We start from the raw sequence: 16,481 nt of genomic DNA, 5'->3' as shown, positions 1-16,481 counted from the left end.
AAGTCAGTACCAAGAACAACTACTTCTGGCCGTAATAACGGCCTTGATACGCCTGGGCTTTGAGTCAGAGCTTGGATGGCGTGTACAGGTACAGCGGTCCATGCAGCTTCAACACAATACCACAGTTCATCAAGAGTAGTGACTGGCGTATTGTGACGAACTAGTTGCACGGCCACCATTGACCAGACGTTTTCAGTTGGTGTGAGACCTGGAGAATGTGCTGGCCAAGGCAGCAGTCGAACATTTTCTGTATCCAGAAAGGCCCGTACAGGACTTGCAACATGCGGTCATGCATTATCCTGCTGAAATGTAGGGTTTCGAAGGGATCGAATGAAGCGTAGAGCCACGGGTCGTAACACATCTGAAATGTAACGTCCACTGTTCAAAGGGCCGTTAATGCGAACAAGAGGTGACCGAGACGTGTAACCAATGGTACCCCATACCATCACGCCGGATGATACACCAGTATCGCGATGACGAATACACGCTTCCAATCTGCGTTCACCGCGATTTCGCGAAACAGGGATGCGACCATCACGATGCTGTAAACAGAACCTGGATTCATCCGAAACTATTATGTCTTGCCATTCGTGCACCCAGGTTCGTCGTCGAGTACACCACTGCAGGCGCTCCTGTCTGTGATGCAGCGTCAAGGGTAACCGCAGCCACGGTCTCCGAGCTGATAGTCCGTGCTGATGCAAACGTCGTCGAACTGTTCGTGCAGATGGTTGTTGTTTTGCAAACGTCCCCATCTGTTGACTCAGGGATCGAGACGTGGCTGCACGATCCGTTACAGCCGTGCGGATAAGACGCCTGTCATCTCGACTGCTAGTGATATGAGGTCGTTGGGATATAGCACGGCGTTCCGTATTACCCTCCTGAACCCACCGATTCCATATTCTGCCAACAGTCATTGGATCTCGACCAACGCGAGCAGCAGTGTCGTGATACGATAAACCGCAGTCGCGATAGGCTACAACCCGTCGTTTATCAAAGTCGGAAACGTGATGGTACGCATTTCTCCTCCTTACACGAGGCATCACAACAACGTGCCACCAGGCAACACCGGTCAGCTGCTGTTTGTGTATGAGAAATCGGTTGGAAACTTTCCTCATGTCAGCACGTTGTAGGTGTCGCCAACGGCGCCAAGCTTGTGTGAATGGTCTGAAAAGCTAATCATTTCCATATCACAGCATCTTCTTCCTGTCGGTTACATTTCGCGTCTGTAGCATGTCACCCTCGTGGTGTAGCAATTTTAATAGCTAGTAGCGTAATTCCCTCAGCATCAGCCGACATAGTTCGACTACATTCGATTATCGTAACCAGACGTATTCAGCTGTTTTATACATGACAGTCCGACTCTCTAAACCAGGACTTCCAAAAGTGCCTTCCGCAGAACACTGGCGTTCCGCGTGAAACGAATAACTGCCCCGCTAAAATTTGCGAATAACACGTTTTAATTCAACTTTTTGCCGATATTCATTATTGTTCTAAATTTTATTATGACTTTCGTGTTATCAGTTATGATTTAAAATTGAAGTAATGACTGAAAAAAAAGCAGGTTTCTCTCATTTTAAAAATTTTACCAACCTTAAAATAAATAAGGTCGAAGTAGCAGGAATCTCGAGGTGTTCCGCTAGAGGATGAGTTGCGAGAACTGCTGCTTAGGTTCAAATGGCTCTGAGCACTATGGGACTTAACATCGGAGGTCATCAGTCCCCTAGAACTTGATACTACTTAAACCTAACCTAAGGACATCACACACATCCATGCCCGAGGCAGGATTCGAACCTGCGACCGTAGCGGTCGCGCGGTTCCAGACTGTAGCGCCTAGAACCGCTCGGCCACTCCGGCCGCCGCTGCTTAGGTTCACAACTGGTGGTTCCCTTCAGGCTGTGTTCGTCACAGGATTGTTCTGCATACGTAAGCAGCAGGGCACAACGACGTAGCTGGGTGTAAGGACATTTGCCACGACTTGACCTGCTCCCTTGTCTCCCCCACCTCCTCATCGCTTACTGAGCCTTCCCGCTGGTTTACTTAACATAGGACCAGAATCTCTTTGGATTTTCCGCCACATTTCTAGAGAGACTTTCGTTATGGAAACTATTAAATGCATCTCGCATTGAAATCCGCACCCAATTTCGAGCCTCAGTGAAACTTCGCCAATCTTGGAGATTTTGCCTTCGTCTAAATTATACGTGGCTTTTTCGGTGCTCCTGCGGCAGCTTTCCGTCGTGTTTTGTGCACCATGGGGGATCAGTTCCGTCTCTTATTAATTTATTTGGTAGGAATCTCTCGAGTGCTGTTGATACTATTTCTTTGAGCTGAACCCACATATGGTGTTCTCTTACATAGTTTAGAAGGATTGGCGATTGTCTCTTAGAAAGACGTCAACCGAATTTTTAGTTGCTTTTATAAATAGATACATTTCGCATTTAGTTTTGGTGAATTTCTTTGTTACGTAATTGAGCCTCGCTACGACTGTGTGTTCACTAATCCCTGTATCCGCTGTGATGCTCAGGATTATTTGTGGTTAAGAGGTCAAGTGTGTTTTCGTAACCATTTACATTTTGAATCGCCCCGTGAACTAATTGTTCACAATATTTTTTTAAAAATTGCATTTAGAACAATTACGGAAGTTGTTTTCTATCTACAATAGGGTCTGAAAATGTATTTTTGTCAACATACGGATGGTAGATTGAAGTCACTGCCAACTATAATTGTATGATTAGGGTACCTATTTGTGATGAGACAAGTTTTCTTTGAACTGTTCAGCAACTGTTTCGTCTGAGACCGGGGGTCGGTAAAAGGAGCCAGTTATTAATTTATTCCGGTTGTCGAATATAACCTCTGCTCATACTAAGTCACGGGAACTATCTGCTTCAATGCCGCTTGTGAGCTGAAACACACGTTACATTGTTTTTCCTTAAGTTGTGCTTCTTGTTTCTGTTGTAGTGCAGATTATTACAATTACGGCTTTTCCCTCCAAAACCTAGGATGCTTTCTCTGTGACCCTGTAAATACCAGAGCTAAACAATGTAGAACTACAACGTACGTTACAAGCACTGCATTGTCTATTACTTCATTTCCTTATTTCTAACATTTGAAAATTGTACGTCGACTTAAGATGACATGTCAATCATAGATGTTCTTATCTCTATTTAGTGAACGTATTTTCAGTCATATTTTGAACATTGTCGCGCTACACATTATTAACTAATGTTTCGCCGCAAGGGATATCGGATTTTAGAGAGTAAATTAATATGGATTATGTCGTTCTTCTTTTCAAACATTCACATACCCATTTCTACTTTCATTGTTGTCTTTTGGGCATGCAGTTGCAGTAATTAAAGAAGGCACAAATGCAGTGGTCCAAAAGAAATGATTAGCGTACATTCGCATTCTCTTTACATCGTTCCTTTCTTGTTGCTCCTGTGGTGATGGACTGTTTCTATCGCAATCAGTAAGCGTGAAAGGAAGCTACCTTACAGACAGAGGGGTTTATATTTATACTTGACAGAACTAATTACATACTGAAATAATAGTCGGTATTGCTTTCGTTTCCCAAAAGTTATTAATATTTCGATTTCGCGAAAGAAGCTCTGTGTTTCGCCAAGATATCGAAGAAGAAGGTCCATTACATACTGGTCGTATCGAGTAAGATGTGGAGACGGCGGTTTGAAAGCGGACAGAAGTGGTACGTGGAAGGGCGTCCCTTACCTGAGGGATCGCTACTCAAGCTACCTGGCGAAGGGGCAATTGTGGCAAATGTCCCGCATTCCGTAGCTGCACACTTTTTTTCCCCCTTCGTTTCAGACTCTAGACCCCCTCCCCTTCTGTTGCCGGCACTACTGAGCGGCCTTATCCGCCAGTTCCTGAAGAGATACGCGCTGTAAACAAGTGTGTTTACCTGCGAGCCCGCCGATCGCTTGAGACGCGTGGAGGCGGTCACGCAAACTTGTTTACTGACCGCTTAGTTTTCCGTCGGAATTTGCCTCTCCGGTATCTTGTGCCCTTCTTCCAATCCACACATATACGTTAAAACATTTTCTATTTTTTTTCTGGCGTGATGGCCATTCTATTTCCTACTGCCCGAATGCCCTGTTGCACATATCGTCTTCATCTACATCTACATTGATACTCCGCAAGCCACCCAACGGTGTGTGGCGGAGGGCACTTTACGTGCCACTGTCATTACCTCCCTTTCCTGTTCCAGTCGCGTATGGTTCGCGGGAAAAACGACTGTCTGAAAGCCTCCGTGCGCGCTCTAATCTCTCTCATTTTACACTCGTGATCTCCTCGGGAGGTATAAGTAGGGGGAAGCAATATATTCGATACCTCATCCAGAAACGCACCCTCTCGAAACCTGGCGAGCAAGCTACACCGCGATGCAGAGCGCCTCTCTTGCAGAGTCTGCCACTTCAGTTTATTAAACATCTCCGTAACGCTATCACGCTTACCAAATAACCCGGTGACGAAACGCGCCGCTCTTCTTTGGATCTTCTCTATCTCCTCCGTCAACCCGACCTGGTACGGATCCCACACTGATGAGCAATACTCAAGTATAGGTCGAACGAGTGTTTTGTAAGCCACCTCCTTTGTTGATGGACTACATTTTCTAAGCACTCTCCCAATGAATCTCAACCTGGTACCCGCCTTACCAACAATTAATTTTATATGATCATTCCACTTCAAATCGTTCCGTACGCATACTCCCAGATATTTTACAGAAGTAACTGCTACCAGTGTTTGTTCCGCTATCATATAATCATACAATAAAGGATCCTTCTTTCTATGTATTCGCAATACATTACATTTGTCTATGTTAAGGGTCAGTTGCCACTCCCTGCACCAAGTGCCTATCCGCTGCAGATCTTCCTGTATTTCGCTACAATTTTCTAATGCAGCAACTTCTCTGTATACTACAGCATCATCCGCGAAAAGCCGCATGGAACTTCCGACACTATCTACTAGGTCATTTATATATATTGTGAAAAGCAATGGTCCCATAACACTCCCCTGTGGCACGCCAGAGGTTACTTTAACGTCTGTAGACATCTCTCCATTGATAACAACATGCTGTATTCTGTTTGCTAAAAACTCTTCAATCCAGCCACACAGCTGGTCTGATATTCCGTAGGCTCTTACTTTGTTTATCAGGCGACAGTGCGGAACTGTATCGAACGCCTTCCGGAAGTCAAGAAAAATAGCATCTACCTGGGAGCCTGTATCTAATATTTTCTGGATCTCATGAACAAATAAGGCGAGTTGGGTCTCACACGATCGCTGTTTCCGGAATCCATGTTGATTCCTACATAGTAGATTCTGGGTTTCCAGAAATGACATGATACGCGAGCAAAAAACATGTTCTAAAATTCTACAACAGATCGACGTCAGAGATATAGGTCTATAGTTTTGCGCATCTGCTCGACGACCCTTCTTGAAGACTGGGACTATCTGTGCTCTTTTCCAATCATTTGGAACCCTCCGTTTCCGGGCTGGAGGCGCTTACAAATGAACGCTCCATCCAATGCCGTCCGTGATCTACTCCTTGTACCAGGGTAATCATAAAGTTACAATTATAACTTCTAAACAAATAAAGTTATCCCTCTCCTGTCACAGTCGCCGGCCGCGGTGGCCGAGCGGTTCTAGGCGCTTCAGTCCGGAACCGCGTGACTGCTACGGTCGCAGGTTCGAATCCTACGTCGGGCATGGATGTGTGTGATGTGCTTAGGTTAGCTAGGTTTAAGTAGTTCTAAGTTCTAGGGGACTTATGACCTCAGATGTTTAGTCCCATAGTGCTCACAAGGGAACCTCCCCATCGCACCCCCCTCAGATTTAGTTATAAGTTGGCACAGTGGATAGGCCTTGAAAAACTGAACACAGATCAATCGAGAAAACAGGAAGAAGTTGTGTAGAACTACGAAAAAAATAAGCAAAATATACAAACTGAGTAGTCCATGCGCAAGATATGCAACATCAAGGTTACTGTGGGCTCAGTAGCGTTATGGTCCCGTGGTTAGCGTGAGCAGCTGCGGAACGAAAGGTCCTTGGTTCAAGTCTTCCCTCGAGTGAAAAGTTTATTTTTTTTTATTTTGAGACAATTGTCAAAGTTCAGGTACTGACACATAATCAACTTCGCTCTCCAAAATTCCAGGACATGTTCAGATTTGCTTGGACATATGCAGGATTTGACGGTTTACACACGGAAAAATTTGAAAACGTTAAAAACATATGTTTTGACAAAGCATAGGGAAAACTGTGCGACTGTGAAACTGTTGCATTCATTTGTTGCAGTTTATGTGACAAACTCTTATGTTTTCATCACTTTTTTGGGAGTGATTATCACATCCACAAGTAAACCTAAATCGGGCAAGGTAGAAGAATCTTTTTACCCATTCGCCAAGTGTACAAGTTAGGTGGGTCGACAACATATTCCTGTCATGTGACACACATGCCGTCACCAGTGTCGTATAGAATATATCAGACGTGTTTTCCTGTGGAGGAATCGGTTGACCTATGACCTTGCGATCAAATGTTTTCGATTCCAATTGGAGAGGCACGTCCTTTCGTCTACTAATCGCACGGTTTTGCGGTGCGGTCGCAAAACACAGACACTAAACTTACTACAGTGAAGAGAGACGTCAATGAACGAACGGACAGATCATAACTTTGCGAAAATAAAGAAAGTAAACTTTTCACTTGAGGGAAGGCTTGAACCAATTACCTCTCGTTCTGCAGCTGCTCACGCTAACCACGGGACCACGGCGCTCCTAAGTTCACACTATGCTTGATGTTGCCTATCTTGCGCATGGACTACTCAGTTTGTATATTTTGCTTAGTTTTTTGATAGTTTCACACAACTTCTTTTCTCGATTGATCTGTGATCAGTTTTTCAAGGCCTATCTACTGTGCCAACTTCCAACTAAATCTGAGGGGGGTGCAATGGGGAGGTTCCCTTGTCAGGTGACTCCTGTGAAAAGGTTTCCGACGTGATTATCGCTGCACGGCGGGAACTGACACACTTTTAACGCGGAATGCTTACTTGGCAGACGCTCTATCCATCTGAGCCACCGAGGACACAGAGGATAGTACGACTGTTTGGATTTATTTCTGGCACGCCTCCCGTGAGATCCACATTCCCAACTTATTGCACCGCACTATATATTCATAGTGCCCCTGCCCATTGTCATATGGCCGGTTGATCGTGACCGGGCCAAATATCTCGCGAAATAAGCTTCAAACGAAAAAACTACAAACAACGAAACTCGTCTAGATTGAAGGGGGAAACCAGATGCTATGGTTGGCCCGCTAGATGGCGCTGCCATAAGTCAAACGGATATCAACTGCGTTTTTTTTAATAGGAACCCTCATTTTTTATTGCATATTCGTGTAGTACGTGAAGAAATATGAATGTTCTTATTGGACCACTTTTTTCGCTTTCTGATAGACGGCGCTGTAATAGCACAAACATACGGCTCACAATTTTAGACGAATAGTTCGTAACAGGTAGGTTTTTTAAATTAAGTTACAGAATGTAGGTACGTTTGAACATTTCATTTCGGTTGTTCCAATGTGCTATATGTGCCCTAGTGAACTTATCATGCCGGTCGGAGTGGCCGTGCGGTTAAAGGCGCTGCAGTCTGGAACCGCAAGACCGCTACGGTCGCAGGTTCGAATCCTGCCTCGGGCATGGATGTTTGTGGTGTTCTTAGGTTAGTTAGGTTTAACTAGTTCTAAGTTCTAGGGGACTAATGACCTCAGCAGTTGAGTCCCATAGTGCTCAGAGCCATTTGAACCATTTTGAACTTATCATTTCTGAGAACGCATGCTGTTACAGCGTGATTACCTGTAAATACCACATTAATGCAATAAATGCTCAAAATGATGTTCGTCAACCTCAATGCATTTGGCAATACGTGTAACGACATTCCACTCAACAGCGAGTAGTTCGCCTTCCGTAATGTTCGCACATGCATTGACAATGCGCTGACGCATGTTGTCAGGCGTTGTCGGTGGATCACGATAGCAAATATCCTTCAACTTTCCCCACAGAAAGAAATCCGGGGACGTCAGATCCGGTGAACGTGTGGGCCACGGTATGGTGCTTCGACGACCAATCCACCTGTCATGAAATATGCTATTCAGTATCGCTTTAACCGCATGAGAGCTATGTGCCGGACAGCCATCATGTTGGAAGTACATCGCCATTCTGTCATGCAGTGAAACATCTTGCAGTAACGTCGGTAGAACATTACGTAGGAAATCAGCATACATTGCACCATTTAGACTGCCATCGATAAAATGAGGGCCAATTATCCTTCCTCCCATAATGCCGCACCATACATTAACCCGCCAAGGTCGCTGATGTTCCACTTGTCGCAGCCATCGTGGATTTTCCGTTTCCCAATAGTGCATATTATGCCGGTTTACGTTACCGCTGTCGGTGAATGACGCTTCTTCGCAAAATAGAACGCGTGCGAAAAATCTGTCATCTTCCCATAATTACTCTTGTGCCCAGTGGCAGAACTGTACACGACGTTCAAAGTCGTCGCCATGCAATTCCTGGTGCATAGAAATATGGTACGGGTGCAATCGCTGTTGATGTAGCATTCTCAACACCGATGTTTTTGAGATTACCGATTCTCGCGCAGTTTGTCTGCTACTGATTTGCGGATTAGCCGCGACAGCAGCTAAAACAGCTACTTGGGCATCATCATTTGTTGCAGGTCGTGGTTGACGTTTCGCATGTGGCTGAACACTTCCTGTTTCTTTAAATAACGTAACTATCTGGCGAACGGTCCGGACACTTGGATGATGTCGTCCAGGATACCGAGCAGCATACGTAGCACACGCCCGTTGGGCATTTTGATCACAATAGCCACACATCAACACGATATCGACTTTTTCCGCAATTGGTAAACGGTCCATTTTAACACTGGTAATATACAGGGTGTCCAGCAAAGGACTCCCTGATTTCAAAATTAAATATCTCGAAAACAAACATCGATAGAGGAATGCAGTAAACGGTATGTTTATTGTGAAAGCTGTCAGAAGTTTATACAGCAGTTTGAAATAATAGTTACAAAAGCCGCTAACAGATGGCGCTGTAATCGCCACACGTAATGCCTAGTATAAATAGTGATCCGAAGCCCAGAGCGATCAGTTCCACTATTGAAACGTGAAAGGAGGTAAGCGTACCAAAGGAAGAGATTAAAACCATGTACTCCATTGAACAACGCGTTTTTCTGGTGTTACAGTACCACAGGTTAGAAGAGAGTCCTACGGCAACAAGGCGAAGTTCTCTAGCACGATTTAAAGTTCCAAAAGGATCCGATGCGAAAACCATTCGTACGCTCTTCGCAAAATTTCAACGAACAGGCAGCGTAACTGATGATCTAGTGGGGCATGTTGGCCGCAAGCAAACCGCAGTTACGCCTGAAAATATCGTCACAGTTTCTGGAATTATTCAGCTAAATCCATTGTCATCCGTCCGTAGAATTGCATCTGAGACTGGTTTGAAGCGTTCCAGCACACAGAAAATACTGAGAAAGAGCCTATAAATGTGTCCATCCAAAACTCAAACGCACCAGGCCATAGCCGTACGAGTTGTGCAACAAAGGTTTGCCTTTGCTAATCAGATGCTCACAATGATTGATAATGAAGGATTTGATGTTGGCTGCATCTGGTTTACAGATGAAGCACACTTCCACCAGAATGGATACGTGAATAAGCAGAACTGGCGATTTTGGGGTTCCGAAAAGCCATAACGGTGTGAAGTGAAACCCCTGTATTCTCCTAAAGTTACTGTGTGGGCTGCAGTATGCAGCAGAGGCATTACTGGCCCTTTTTTCATTCGACAAACGGTCACTGGTGCACGCTACGTTGCAATTTTGGAACAATTTGTCGCCACACAGCAAGCGTCAGAGGATCGACCAGGTCCTGAATGGTTTATGCGAGATGGAGCCCGACCACATCGGACTGAACAAGTGTTTCGCTTTCTCGAGGAATACTTCGGGAATCGAGCCATTGCTTTGGAATAACCCAAATTTACTGGTGCAGGCACGGATTGGCCTCCATATTCGCCGGATTTGACTCCCTGCGACATTTTTGTGGGGCACAGTGAAAGACATGGTCTACCCGAAGCATCCCGCAACGCTGGACGAGCTTCAATCGGCGATCTCTGTGGCATGTGAATCCATTTCGGTTGAGACACTACGAAATGTGATGGCGAATTTCATTCTTCGTTTGTGGCACCTCTGTAGTGCCAATGGTGAACGTTTTAAAAACATTGTGATGTAATTGTCTGCAAAGATTGTTTTCATACGATTATTTCACTTATGTATGCTGATATGAGCTGTACAGCATACAGCTCCATCTGTTAGCAGCTTTTGTAACTATTATTTCAAACTGCTGTATAAACTTCTTACAGCTTTCACAATAAACATACCGTTTACTGCATTCCTCTATCGATCTTTGTTTTCGAGATATTTAATTTTGAAATCAGGGAGCCCTTTTCTGGACACCCTGTATTACGAAGCAAATACCGTCCGCACTGGCGAAATGTTACGTAATACCACGTATTTATACGTTTGTGACTATCACAGCGCAATCTATCACAAAGCGAACAAAATACTCCAACTAAAACATTCATGTTTCTTTAAGTACTACACGAATATGTAATAAAAATTGGGGTTCTTATTTTTAAAAAAACGCAGTTGATATCCGTTTGACCTATGGCAGCGCCATCTAGCGTGCCAACCATAGCGCCATCTGGTTTCCCCCTTCAAGTTTCGTTCTTTGTAGTTTTTTCGTTTGATGCTTATTTCGTAAGATATTTGGGCCGGTAACTATCAATGGACCACCCTGTATATACAGTAATGGAAGACAGAGATTGGAATACGTCCAGGAAACAATTGGGGAAGTTGGTTGCAAGTGCTACTCTGAGATGAAGAGGTTGGCACAGGAGAGGAATTCGTAGCGGGCCGCATCAAACCAGTCAGAAGATTGAGGACTGCAGAAAAAAATGAAGAGTGGAGACGTCCCAGTTGAAGTCCACTAACATGTTGGCGCTGAGCACTATGGGACTTAGCATCTGAGGTCGTCAGTCTCTCAGATCTTAGAACTATGAGCCGTGTACCACCTCGTGCTACACCTTGTGTTTAGATTGCATTGGTTTTCCTTTTCTTCCCCTCACATGTTTGTTTGATATGGTTCAAATGGCTCTGAGCCTAGAACTTGGAACTACTTAAACCTAAGGACATCACACAACACCCAGTCATCACGAGGCAGAGAAAATGCCTGACCCCGCCGGGAATCGAACCCGGGAACCCGGGCGTGGGAAGCGAGAACGCTACCGCTCGACCACGAGCTGCGGACATTGTTTGATATGTTGTCTGGCATTAAGTGGCTATCGATATCTGCGTTTTTGCTTCCGGGAAACTGCTATGGGGGAAGTGAGATCTTCGACCGGTTGTAACCTCGTGTGGTGGCGCGGAAGTAGGGGGTTGCGCTCAGAGAGTGTGGTGGACACGAGAGGGCAGTGTGACCCTCCAGCGCGAAGAAGGCGTGGTCGGTTGTACCGAGTCGCCACGTGATGTATGTCGGGTGTGTGTAACGAGCGGGTCGAGATGACGGAAGATCTCCCCGCGTGTTGGTTGTATACAGAATCGCCCCACGAGTAGTTGCTGTTCATTTAGCCTTGGTGGGACGTTAACAAGCTTCTTTAAATCCACCGTTTCGACACTGGAGTTTAAAAGGAGACACCTAACATGAAAGAGCGGCCACTACCCGTCAACGTTGTAGAGGAGACGTGAACTCCGGTGACAGAGCGTGTTGTCGCGTGACCGTGGCGTGTCGGGTACGCTGGCGACGCGTGCGCGGTCGGATGTGTGGATCCTCGCCATCGGAGGTCGTGTACTGCTTGTTCGAGCGTAATTGTGTGGAAAGTCTAATCATTAAGTAATAATTTTGTGTAACCAGTGCCTCTTCTGCCTTGTGGCCTCCGGCGACTGTGTTTCCTGTCCCCGGCACCGGTGTACGAGGTGCATCAAGTTCTAAGGCCACCGATTTTATTTTCTAATTAACTACTCACCCGAAATCGACGAAACTGGCGTTACTTCTCGACGTAATCGCCCTGCAGACGTACACATTTTTCACAACGCTGACGCCATGATTCCATGGCAGCGGCGAAGGCTTCTTTAGGAGTCTGTTTTGACCACTGGAAAATCGCTGAGGCAATAGCAGCACGGCTGGTGAATGTGCAGCCACGGAGAGTGTCTTACATTGTTGGAAAAAACCAAAAGTCACTAGGAGCCAGGTCAGGTGAGTAGGGAGCATGAGGAATCACTTCAAAGTTGTTATCACGAAGAAACTGTTGCATAACGTTAGCTCGATGTGCGGGTGCGTTGTCTCGGTGAAACAGCACACGCGCAGCCCTTCCCGGACGTTTTTGTTGCAGTGCAGGTCAAAAGGCTCTGAGCACTATGGGACTCAACTGCTGTGGTCGTCAGTCCCCTAGAACTTAGAACTACTTAAACCTAACTAACCTAAGGACATCACACACATCCATGCCCGAGGCAGGATTGGAACCTGCGACCATACCAGTCGCACGGTTCCGGACTGCGCACCTAGAACCGCGAGACCACCGCGGCCGGCTTGCAGTGCAGGAAGGAATTTGTTCTTCAAAACGTTTTCGTAGGATGCACCTGTTACCGTAGTGCCCTTTGGAATGCAATGGGTAAGGATTACGCCCCCGCTGTCCCAGAACATGGACACCATCATTTTTTGAGCACTGGTGGTTACCCGAAATTTTTTTGGTGGCGGTGAATCTGTGTGCTTCCATTGAGCTGACTGGCGCTTTGTTTCTGGATTGTAAAATGGCAACCACGTCTCATCCATCGTCACAACCGACGAAAAGAAAGTCCCATTCGTGCTGTCGTTACGCGTCAACATTGCTCGGCAACATGCCACACGGGCAGCCGTGTGGTCATCCGTCAGCATTCGTGGCACCCACCTGGATGACACTTTTCGCATTTTCAGGTCGTCGTGCAGGATTGTGTGCACAGAACCCACAGAAATGCCAACTTTGGAGGCGATCTGTTCGACAGTCATTCGACGATCCCCCAAAACAATTCTCTCCACTTTCTCGATCGTGTCGTCAGAACGTCTTGTGCGAGCCCGAGGTTGTTTCGGTTTGTTGTCACACGATGTTCTGCCTTCATTAAACTGTCGCACCCGCGAACGCACTTTCGACACATCCGTAACTCCGTCACCACACGTCTCCTTCAACTGTCGATGAATTTCAATTGCTTTCACACCACGCAAATTCAGAAAAGGAATGATTGCATGCTGTTGAAGTAAGGAAAACGTCGCCATTTTAAGTATTTAAAACAGTTCTCATTCTCGCCGCTGGCAGTAAAATTCCATCTGCCGTAGGGTGCTACCATCTCTGGGACGTATTGACAATGAACGCGGCCTCATTTTAAAACAATGCGCATGTTTCTATCTCTTTCCAGTCTGGAGAAAAAAAAATCTGAGGCCTTAGAACTTGATGCACCTTGTAAAGGATTTTTTTAAACGTTAATTTTGTATACTGTGTGTATTGTTCATGCAAAATGTGTACGTAATATGTATATATTTTTGTTTAATAAACTGTGCCACATACTATATATTCCTACTAAAGTTGCCTTTGTATGTTACTTTGTAACACTAAAACAGATGCCTATTTTTGTGAATAAATTTACTGTACAGTTCTTCTTTTTGGCAAATAAACATGTACAGTTCGATTATCTGAACAAACCAATTTCCGAACACCAATGTCCCCCAATTACTTCCGATAATCGACGCTCTACTGTACTTAAACCTAACTCACCTAAGGACAGCACACACATCCATGTTGGGGGCAGGATTGGAACCTGCGACCGCAGCGGTCGCGCGGTTATGGACTGAAGCGCCTAGAACCGCACGGGCACACCGGCCGGCACAGTAACGTATGGCTAGATGCTTCAGATCAGATAGTGCGGGTGTTCAGATAGAACTGCGGTGAAGGAAGGTAGAGCAGCGGGTACTCACCTGCGGGCTGTGGAAGAACTCGTACTTGGAGAAGTCCTTGCGGAAGACGAACTTCTTGGCCTCGCGGCGGCCGAACGGCTGCACGTCGTGGTGCACGGCCAGCACCTCCTCGTGGTCCTCCAGCGAGCGCTCTGGAAGCACACAGCACCACGTCACCACGGCACGTCACCACTCGGCGCTACAGTACAGCACAGACAACCAGAGACTACATACAGGGTTTTACAAAAAGGTACGGCCAAACTTTCAGGAAACACTCCTCTCACACAAAGAAAGAAAATATGTTATGTGGACATGTGTCCGGAAACGCTTACTTTCCATGTCAGAGCTCATTTTATTACTTCTCTTCAAATCACATTAATCATGGAATGCAAACACGCAGCAACAGAACGTACCAGCGTGACTTCAAACACTTTGTTACAGGAAATGTTCAAAATGTCCTCCGTTAGCGAGGATACATGCATCCACCCTCCGTCACATGGAATCCCTGATGCGCTGATGCAGCCCTGGAGAATGGCGTATTGTATCACAGCCGTCCACAATACGAGCACGAAGAGTCTCTACATTTGGTACCGGCGTTGCGTAGACAAGAGCTTTCAAATGCCCCCATAAATAAAAGAGGGTTGAGGTCAGGAGAGCGTGGAGGCCACGGAATTGGTCCGCTTCTACCAATGCATCGGTAATCGAATCTGTTGTTGAGAAGCGTACGAACACTTCGACTGAAATGTGCAGGAGCTCCATCGTGCATGAACCACATATTCTGTCGTACTTGTAAAGGCACATGTTCTAGCAGCGCAGGTAGAGTATCCCGTATGAAATCATGATAACGTGCTCCATTGAGCGTAGGTGGAAGAACATGGGGCCCCATCGAGACATCACCAACAATGCCTGCCCAAACGTTCACAGAAGATCTGTGTAGATGACGTGATGGCACAATTGCGTGCGGATTCTCGTCAGCCCACACATGTTGATTGTAAAAATTTACAATTTCACCACGTTGGAATGAAGCCTCATCCGTAAAGAGAACATTTGCACTGAAATGAGGATTGACACATTGTCGGATGAACCATTCGCAGAAGTGTACTCGTGGAGGCCAATCAGCTGCCGATAGTGCCTGCACACGCTGTACACGGTACGGAAACAACTGGTTCTCCCGTAGCACTCTCCATGCAGTGACGTGGTCAACGTTACCTTGTACAGCAGCAACTTCTCTGACGCTGACATTGGGGTTATCGTCAACTACACGAAGAATTGCCTCGTCCATTGCAGGTGTCCTCGTCGTTCTAGGTCTTTGCCAGTCGCGAGTCATAGGCTGGAATGTTCCGTGCACCCTAAGACGCCGATCTATTGCTTCGAACGTCTTCCTGTCGGGACACCTTCGTTCTGGAAATCTGTCTCGATAAAAACGTACCGCGCCACGGCTATTGCCCCGTGCTAATCCATACATCAAATGGGCATCTGCCAACTCCGCATTTGTAAACATTGCACTGACTGCATAACCACGTTCGTGATGAACACTAACCTGTTGATGTTACGTACTGATGTGCTCGATGCTAGTACTGTAGAGCAATGAGTCGCATGTCAACACAAGCACCGAAGTCAACATTACCTTCCTTCAATTGGGCCACTGGCGGTGAATCGAGGAAGTACAGTACTTACTGACGAAGCTAAAGTGAGCTCTAACATGGAAATTAAGCGTTTCCGGACACATGTCCACATAACATCTTTTCTTTATTTGTGTGTTAGGAATGTTTCCTGAAAGTTTGGCCGTACCTTTTTGTAACACCCTGTATACACAAAGGCAGAGGCACGGCACTCAGCGCTCCCAGCGGCGCCACGGCGTACTACTGGTGCTATGTCTGCGTAAGCCAAAGACCTTGTAAAAAATAACTTGACTCACTTATGGCGCTGCAGTCGCGGGATAATTTGAACCTTCGGCTGGACGCCATTATAGTGATTGTAGTCTGATATGTTGTCTAATATTGTTGTTTATGAAGACCCTGATTCAACGATGTATATTTGTTGGGGCGTACATACAGAATTTGTTACTCGTAATTCTACCGTCTGTACGTTCCAATCACAAGAAGTGCAATGGTGGAGAGTTGTGCAGCGATTAATTGTACAAATAAATTCGAGAAAGGAACGAATATTACATTTCACAGGTATGTGAATATTTTAAGTTGTTTCGTATGTCAGTGCCCTTGCTTAATAAATGATTTTGTAACACGGTATTAGCATAATGCCTGTGCATGTATTTGCAGGTTTCCTTTCTCAAAACCACAGCTGTTACAAAAATGGTTACACGCTGTCAGGAGGCAAGATTTCCGACCGACAGAATAACTTTTTATATGTTCTGATCATTGTGAAGAAAGTTGGCTGATCGGTAGTGTTTTCATGGTCTAGGTTAGGTT

The 16,481-nt window shown here is 45.8% G+C and overlaps 1 protein-coding gene across 1 annotated transcript in view; it reads right to left on the bottom strand.

The window, feature by feature from the left end:
* Positions 1-16,019, bottom strand: part of LOC126426517 (uncharacterized) — a 433,256-nt gene extending 417,237 nt beyond the window's left edge. The window contains exons 1-2 of the mRNA XM_050088422.1: positions 15,971-16,019; positions 14,074-14,204 (exon numbers count right to left, since the gene is read on the bottom strand). Of these exons, the coding sequence (XP_049944379.1) occupies positions 14,074-14,204; positions 15,971-16,019 (180 nt within the window). The remainder of the gene's footprint in view (positions 1-14,073; positions 14,205-15,970) is intronic.
* Between the last annotated feature and the right edge of the window lie 462 nt (positions 16,020-16,481).

The sequence above is a fragment of the Schistocerca serialis genome, chromosome 11, assembly GCF_023864345.2.
Source record: "Schistocerca serialis cubense isolate TAMUIC-IGC-003099 chromosome 11, iqSchSeri2.2, whole genome shotgun sequence".
In the NCBI taxonomy this organism is placed as follows: Eukaryota; Metazoa; Arthropoda; class Insecta; order Orthoptera; family Acrididae; genus Schistocerca; species Schistocerca serialis.
This window is presented reverse-complemented; position numbering and strand designations above follow the sequence as displayed.